The 8723-nt window shown below is 33.4% G+C and overlaps 1 protein-coding gene across 1 annotated transcript; it reads right to left on the bottom strand.

Annotated features, from left to right (window-relative positions):
* Positions 1 to 6470: 6470 nt before the first annotated feature.
* Positions 6471 to 8172, bottom strand: LOC113701469 (FCS-Like Zinc finger 5). Its single transcript, XM_027222140.2, has 2 exons — positions 7718 to 8172; positions 6471 to 7015 (listed from the first exon to the last, which is right to left on the bottom strand). The coding sequence occupies exons 1-2, from the start codon at positions 8056 to 8058 to the stop codon at positions 6835 to 6837; spliced, it is 522 nt and encodes a 173-aa protein (XP_027077941.1). The 5' UTR covers positions 8059 to 8172; the 3' UTR covers positions 6471 to 6834.
* Positions 8173 to 8723: the final 551 nt, after the last annotated feature.

Genomic DNA, 8723 nt, shown 5'->3' with positions numbered 1-8723 from the left:
CTTGCTTAGCAGCCGTTTTAATTTTCTGCTAATTCACCTATCGTTGTGATAAAATGAAACAATTTTTGAGCTGATCATACAAGTAATTAGTGATCCCTAACATGCAAAATTCAGTAGAATTAGTAAAAAAAAAAAAAAAAAAAAAAAAACACTGTACGTAGAAAGATTACCAAAATACAGTAGATATATAACCACCATGGTAGGATGCCAAAATTGCTGAACTTGATGTACGAGATGTGATAACTAATGTAAACTAATCTCAATCACAATGAACATGTATAGAATAAAGGAAGAATCAAAACATTTGCTAATTCTGTAGAGTAATTATGATTCTTTACCATCCCTATTCAGTTGCTATTCAATTCCCTTTCAATATTGGGAGAAGCCACAGGATCCCCTTGAGGCAATTTCCACCTGATCCACTCAATTCTAGGAGAGCTATTATAACACATACGCCCCCCGGGCTAGATCACGCGGTCTGTGGCTGCTTCCGGCACTCGTAGGTCATGGGGTCGAACCTCACTTAACGCCTGGGTGCGGTTGGGGTGGTGCTGTACTCCAGGCGCAGGGGATTAGTCGGGCCGCCTTCGGGTCTTGACCCGGACACCCCTGTGTTGACAAAAAAAAAAAAAAAATTATAACACATACGAATTCTACATAAATTGATGTCCTCCAAGCTGTATTTTATATAAACACGAAGTATTTTGTACTGCTTGAAGCTCTAACATATACAAAATTCGATTTGAAATACAAATACAATTCATCTATTAAAACTCGACTCGGCTTGTTTGCACCTCTCTAACCGTCAGAATCAACAGCCAGTTTTCAAATACAGCCAAATCTAATGGCAAATAAGAGAACAGCCCAACGTCCACTAACCTGAGAATGGCTTTGAATGGCAACTTAATTACCAAAATTACAAAAATAATCAGTTCAAAGCACAATTAAAAAGCCACTCAAATTGATCTAAATCACCAAATAATCTGTCCAAATCATTGCTCAACTCACTGTAGCAATCATGTTGACTCTTTTTTTTAAAAAATAAAATAGAAGCTAATATTATTAATAAACTAGTTGAAAATCGTCCAGTATGATTTGTTCGACAAAGAAAGCTGCACTAATGGCTCTTTTATGTATCTCAAAGATTTGTGATGAATTACTAGTTCTGTCATGATTGATTGTGGGACAGAAGGGATGGAAAAAAAAGGAGTAATTTGAGTTGACATAAAGTATTATTTAATGAACCTTCAAGTGCTTTAAATTGCCATCTAAATACTAAAGCAAAAAAAAAAAAAAATCAAATCCAGATATCTGTTGAGCTAACTCTAAATCCAAGTAATTTGAAAATGGTAGTTTTTAGTTTTTAGTACCCGAATCTCTTGAATTTGGGAGTGCATTTTCCACAGAATCCTCTATTATCCAAACTAACCTGTAAATTAAGGCTGAATACTTAAATTCCACCAGATTTGGAGCCCAACTTCTTCCATTGCAATGGACCTTGGATGAAGTCAGGCGACCATAGCTTTTACGAAAATGAGAAGGCCTAATGAGCCCATTTAATCCAACAGGGTCTTTTTTGGTTTAGAGCCCATCCATACTTTCTAATTCTTCTTAAACAGACAAATCTGGTTGCCGAAGAAGGCCTAAAAGCCCAAAAAACCATAAGAGCTACTTTCTTTTTTGCCTTGTGGAATGAAATTTTTTCATTAGAAAAAGAGAGGGAAGAAGAACAATCTCTGAAGCTGCCTTTTTTATGCCCTTGTTCTCGTTACTTTAGATTTTACAAAAATTGATTATGAAAAGTGATTATAAAGAATAATCAGAATCAACAAAATTTATTTTTTGATTGATTATGAATTTTAATTTTTTTTATTTTTAAAAACCTATAATTTGAATGCAAAAATAATCGAGAACATCACAAAAGACTAATTATCTAAAATCCAAATCTATAATCAACTAAAGTGATCAATTGAGAGCAAGCCCTATCTGTCATGTAAGATTCTCAAATTTCTTCAATTTCTTCTATAGCTATCACCCCTTAATTACGATTTCTTCATTTTTTTGTTGTTAATTAAGTTTTTTTTGTTTAGGGAATAATTTCATAACCCTCCCTTGCGATTTCTGACAACTGCAATCACCTCCCTTGAGATTTTAAAAAATAATACTTACCTTCCTTGACAACTCTACAAATTCTAAATAAAAAGTGGGTGTAAAGGAAAAAGAAATCCGCATTTTGCAAATATTTTTTATCCAGTAGCTCTAACTTCATCCCACCTAATACATTATATTTAATTTATAGGTCATTTAAAAGAACTTTTTGCTTAGTTTTATAAATAACCTACTAGTAAGGATGCATTTGCTACAAACAGTTTTTTTCACAATACCTTAAAATATAGCCTAAATTTTACTGCAAAAAAAAAACTACCTTAAAATTATTTGCTTAGTAAATAATGCCGATATTTGATTTTTTTTTTCATTTAATTTGTTTTGTAAATCAAATAGGAGCAATATAGAATATTCATTAGATTATTTGTATTTACATCACAATTTGTTACCAAAACATATCTTCTAAAGAAAGTTTTTGTAATTTTTCAAACTTTAAGGAAAGCGACTGCAATCATTACAAACCTTAGGAGAGGTGGCCTTCGTTTAGATGTCTGTCGGTCCCTTTTTTTTGAGCAAAAATAGAAATTTTTATTAAGATGAAGCAATACACCCATGAAAACTCCACGAGCACAAATCTCTCAACTACATGTAGAATCCTCACTAAGTTTCAGTAGACAGTTGTTGGTCCCCTTTTCTTGGTCTTAAATATTTATACTATTTTTCGTACTTTGAGATGATACAGTCAAGTTCGAGAAATTATTTGATTTGGTTTTCAGTCAATTAGGGACGAAAGAGACTCGAAATGACCTCTGAAAGAAATAAAAAACAGCAGCCGACGGATTTTCCTCTGCGCTGGCGGGTGTAAGGGGGGCCGGCCCAAGATTTCAAATATTCTTGTACACCCCTAGTAAAAACTGAAAACATTCATTTATACCCAAATAGAAATTACACTTCACCCCTTCTCCCCACAAGAGTTGAGAAATCCTTTAACATCCCTTTAAATAAATATTTACATGCATCCTTGTAAACAAATATATTTTATCACTTTTTTTTTTAAAATATATAAAGATACCCTTTTTAAAAATATTAATCTTACATACACTGTTAGCGTATACATTATCACGCTTCGATGCATGATACATATACAAAATTTGGTTTTCAAAATTAAGTTCAGGTTAGTTGTCATACATCCGACAATGATGATAATGTATAAACTGTAAGATTGATTCTTTTCAAAATATGCATCTTTACTAGTTTTGTCTTTAAATCCCAATCTCTAGTTCCACCAGTGCTCTTGCGTATGTGCCAGAATCTTCCTAGCATTAAAATAAAAATTGTTTGAATTGTAGTTCATTTTTCAATTTTTATTTGCTTGCACTATTAATACATTTTTTAATAATAACTTTATCTCACATATATATATATATATCAAAAAAATATTACAGTATTTTTTTAAAAAAATTATCCCAAATAACCTACTATTTAGACACACTCAAAGTCTACCATGCAGATGCACAAAGACCAAGTAGTGTCGGTAAAAGGTTTCTTTCTAATCAAGAAACTGAAAAGCCAAACACATCCACACATTAGACCATAGACGTTAGAAAATTGTTTTTGGAGATTTATGTAAGAGTTGAACATCACAATAGATGCCCATCAACTTGATTAGATGGCAAGAACACTGTATTAGGGTATCTGAGGCACTTAAATCAACTTTCTAACCCTCTGGTTTCTCTGTCTCCATCAAGATCTAGATTTCCCATGCAACTTATGAAAGTAAAATATCCCAATCAATGAGAAAACCAATATAAAACTGGCAACCATATCACTTGAACAGCTGATCAATTAGCCTTCAACAAAGTTTCAAGTTTTTTTAGGTTCTTGAACTACCTCGAACTCAGTTATCCCTTACTAGTAAAGGTTAAAAGATTAGAAATCAGGTTGGTCAGTAACAAATTAAAATGAGTTACATTTTAATTGTGTATTATATTAGTATATTACCTAAATCAATGAAAGATAAATTTTATTTGTTTCATTTTGTGCAAATATTTTCTGTTTGTATATTTTTAAGATCTAATTTTTGGTGTTATGCTTCCCATGCATCCAATTTTTTTTTAAGAAAACAGTCGGCAAGATTAGAAACGTTTATACCTCTTCAATATTTACTTTTTCTTCTTCTCTCCTAGCCCAAATTAGAGCATTTAAATTTAAGAAATTCATTATATTTTGTTGTTCCACAAAATTAACTAGAACGTGAAAATTTTAAATGTCATTCTCTATCTCTCTCTTTTTTTAATATAAGTAAAAGATTTCAAATCCGAATCTCTCGCTTACACTCTCTTCCTCCCTATCACGTGACCTATCCCTCCCCCCTTGTATACCATTCATTAGATCTTTAGCCTGCATACTAGGGTAACTTTGTGTTGACAGTTTATCAACAATGTAATACACTGCTAAGCCAGCTAGGATTTCAGTTGTTCTGACTACTAAATTAGTAGCCATTCCAAGGATAAAAATCCAATAACATGATACCCAATCTCCGACATTGAATTAAAAAGCCTCTGAAAGTAACTCATAACCAAACTCCCTTAGATCTAGCACATAATTTATCGAGATAAACCCAATGATGCCGACCACCTAATTAAAAACTGAAAAGTTACCCAAGTAATCTATTGACTCGAAACTCAAAAAAATAAATGTATGCAATATAATTCGGGTCCTCACGGATTTCCAAGACTTGCTACCAAATCTTCCAATTTTTTACTAGTTCTTTAACCGTTCCTAGCAATTCTAATGTTCAAATTGGAAACAGTTGATAGACATGTAATCTTGTTTAGAGTTGACGGCTCTTCTTCCTATGTGGGCAGTGGGCTGTACAATTAAAACTGGCAAAAGAAGACACAAATGCATAGGCTTTAGAAAAGCTGGAAAATTAAACAAGTGTAGGCCGAGAGAGTTATTCATGAAGCACACTAAAGTTTGGTTCTGCACAGGATTACAAAAACCCATGAATCTTACCCAAAAAAAAAAAAAGAAATTGGAAATATAAAGAATGCAAGATTTAAGTAAATATCTTTCTTGCATTAATGTTTGTGTCCTTGTCTCCTGAATCAGTCGCTTTGGAAATTCTACATCGCACAGTTGTATTGTGCTGATGTTAAACGTGCACATCAAAAGATAGCACAGTGCATGGTTGGAAAAATACAACAAACGCAAAAAAAAAAAGTTTTGTAATACATGCTACGACATCATACTCTTACCTAAAAATTTGAATATGTCAAGAAGGTCATAGTCTAGTCTTTGGCTATAACTATCAAAGTGAAGTGCCTAGTATTAATTTCTATTCATTCACATGCAATTCCTGTCATTACTTGAAAGCCTAAGAAACCACAAATTTCAATACAATTTGTGACTTGTATGCCAACGCACCCCTAAGCTCAATTATAAGGAACGAGGGTATTTGAGATCAGACATCGGAAAATTATATGGTCAACCTTTTTCATAGCACCTTTCCAAGATGAAATCCAATAAAATGTACTTGTATGAATTTCTCATCCAATTAAAATCCTTTTTGTTCTGTTGAAGAAATTTGGGAGAAAATCAATCACTTCAATGTCCGGTGCCAGAAGTTTTCGGCCTCCATGGATTTGATTGAAGGTCCTACTGCATCGTGTCATGGCCGGTTGGTAGACGTTATAAAGAAAATTATTCTGCTGAACAAAGTGTGTACAGATGATTGCAAGAAAAATTAATCTTATTCCAGTTGTGAACCAGCAAGCAACATAATGCGCCACCTTAGTCTAGAATCATTGGTGGCTTTTCAAGAAATAGACGTATACTTTGATAATTTCATTGGTAATACCAGAGCAAGAGGCAAATTGTTCCGGAGTAGTCCAATTAAACGAGAGAAATTAAAAATATTCAATCAATCTATAGAAACTCATAGTCAAAATATTTATCCTTTGCATCTTAAAGTTAATCACTGCCTTCATGTTACATGGATCATGTTATATTTCAACAAATCAATCATCCTTCATATTGATAATTTCTAGTGTGCGTTATCTCTAATCTTACAAATATTAGATGCCTCCTTAATAGCAATAGAGAATGATACTTAAAATAGTTCATTTCATTAAATTATGAGCACTTCCCTAATTAATATTTAGATGTATGATAATTAATCTAAATTTGAATTTGAAATTCAATTGTGTATATATATCATGCATTCAATCATGATAGTATATACGAAATTTACCTTCAATATTTTTCTCGCAGATAGCAGCTTTAGTTTAGCATTCACAAGACATAATAAACCCACCATCCAACTTTGAGGGTTGGGAGATGAAGCTTTGGAACGAGGAAACTGTCGAAAATCATGTACTTGTTTAGCTAGAAAGAGAGAAACTAAGGTTACAATACAGAAAATTTCTTGAACAAAATTAAGCACTCCCTCAAATTATACATACAGTTTTTCTACAAATCTTGCATCATACCTTTTGCTAATGAGTAACCTAGCTCATTAGCAACTAAGACTTCAGACTTTTTCCTGAAAACATCGGCCATTGCCCCAAAAGAAAGAGAGACAAAATTCAAGCCATACATAGATAATTTCCCCTACATCATTAGTTCTAACACACATAGTTAATTTTTTTTCGCATTTAAATGTAGAATCTTTTTTTTTTCTATACGATTATCATCAAATATATGTACTATTTAAGTAGTAACTTTTCAAGCTGCAGCAACTGTCTCACTATTGCTAGAGGATTCAGAGGCCGAGTTAGCAAGCTCAGAATACTGATTATGATGACCTTCAACTTTCTTTGAGGCTGCCATGCGATACTTTTCTTTTCTTTCATCTTGTTTCATCCTTTGCTCCCTGCATTCTTGACTGCAAAATGCTGAATCACCCCTGTATTTTCATTACAACCAAAAAAAATACAAGAAGAAAGCAAAGGAGATACTGTTAATATATAGCTTCTTTGTTTTTGCTTGTGGCAATCACTAACAGGGGTATATATTAACTACTTATGCCAAGAAATTAGTAATAACACACGCAGAAAAATTTATTAACGCAGCAAACAAAATTTGGCAAAACGAAATCATGAATTCAATGCCAGAAAAGTTAGAAACAAAAACTAATATTGTGACAAATCAATCAGATTGTCAAGTATATCTCACGAATTAAACATACCAATAAACAAGAATACTGGTATAGATGTTTCAGAAAATCAACTCTTCAATGAACAAGCATGCAACACTAGTCTTCTATCACTATTCACTAACCTTAGTCACAAAAAACCCTTTCACGAATTAAACTTACTAATAAGCAAAAAACCCTGGTCTAGAAATGTCACAAATTCAATTCATGAATAAACAAGCATGCAACCCTATACTTCTATCACTAACCTCAATCACATAAAACCCCACTTCAATAAGATATTATAGTTTCAAAAGCCATAAACAAGAATAAGAACACTACAATAGTGAGTCTCCCACCAAAAATAGCCAACCACCAATCCCAAGGGGAGAGAAGCAAAAAGGAAAGAAAAAGAGAAAAAAAAAACACACACACACACATACAAAGGAAGGAAGCCATATGACATGCTGATACCTGTACATGTATATGTCACGGCCGGGTGCCAAACGGCGATTACACAAGCCACAAGTTCTCAAGAAATTAGCTGTTTCCAAAGGTTGATGATGATCAGCTGACGGATCCCTCCTAAAATATCTGGGAGATAACAACATGGGAGCTGTTAAACGATGATCATATGCACTTGGTCCTACCATCACATGCCCTTCTGGGACCCCATGATCACCAGAAGTGATTGGATTCTGAGGATCTACAGATGCCGGTGCATCCATGGCCATGTTCCCAGCTCCTACATCAACGGTGATCCCAGTCATGCTTGTTGTTCTCCTCATAGGTGCCCGTGCACGCTTCCCCAACATCGGACCCTTCGCCTTCTGGCTGGCTGGGCTGAGAGAATATATGAATATTGGTGTCTGTGTCTGTGTGTGTTAGTGCGTGAGTGGGTTTGGAGAATGGAGTGAAATGGAAGGTGGTTGTGGAGATAAGCAGAATAAGAGGGGGATGAAAGTGAATATGAGCCGTTGGATTGTCAATTGATGTTGTGCAAATTAGTGGTTTATGAAGTAGTCTACCTCATGGCATCACTTTCAATTGAAGTGCAAGTGTAATTATTTTCAACACTTTTTTTTTCCTTTTTATATTTTATTTGGTGATTAGATTTGTGTCTTGGAATAGTTAGGCAGATCTATTAGTGCTAATAAAATGCATCTATCATCTAATTGAAATTCAATTACGCTATGTTTTTTGAAATTAAATTCAAATTCATCAGTTAAGTAAGGTCATATATTACAAATGAAGTCGTAATTTATCTAGTTAAAATGAAGTCGTAATTCATCAGTTAAGTAAGGTCATATATTACAAAGGTCATATATTCAAATTCAATTATAAATGAAGTCGTAATTTATCTAGTTAAAATTTGAAATATATTATCAAACTGAATAAGTTAGTTTACGCTAAAACCTGTGAAAATTTTTTTTATGCCAGACCACAATAGTGCAACTATGTTTTGAGAATATAAGGTAAA

Source organism: Coffea arabica, chromosome 7e, assembly GCF_036785885.1.
Source record: "Coffea arabica cultivar ET-39 chromosome 7e, Coffea Arabica ET-39 HiFi, whole genome shotgun sequence".
NCBI classification, from domain to species: Eukaryota; Viridiplantae; Streptophyta; class Magnoliopsida; order Gentianales; family Rubiaceae; genus Coffea; species Coffea arabica.
The sequence above is the reverse complement of the archived record's forward strand: the minus strand, read 5'-3'. Positions and strand labels throughout refer to the sequence as shown.

Coding starts and splice junctions, on each gene's coding strand:
- LOC113701469 (XM_027222140.2), bottom strand. CDS start 8,058: ATGTTGGGGAAGCGTGCACGGGCACCTATGAGGAGAACAACAAGCATG. Junction 7,016..7,717: donor CGTGACATATACATGTACAG/GTATCAGCATGT, acceptor ATGAAAATACAG/GGGTGATTCAGCATTTTGCA.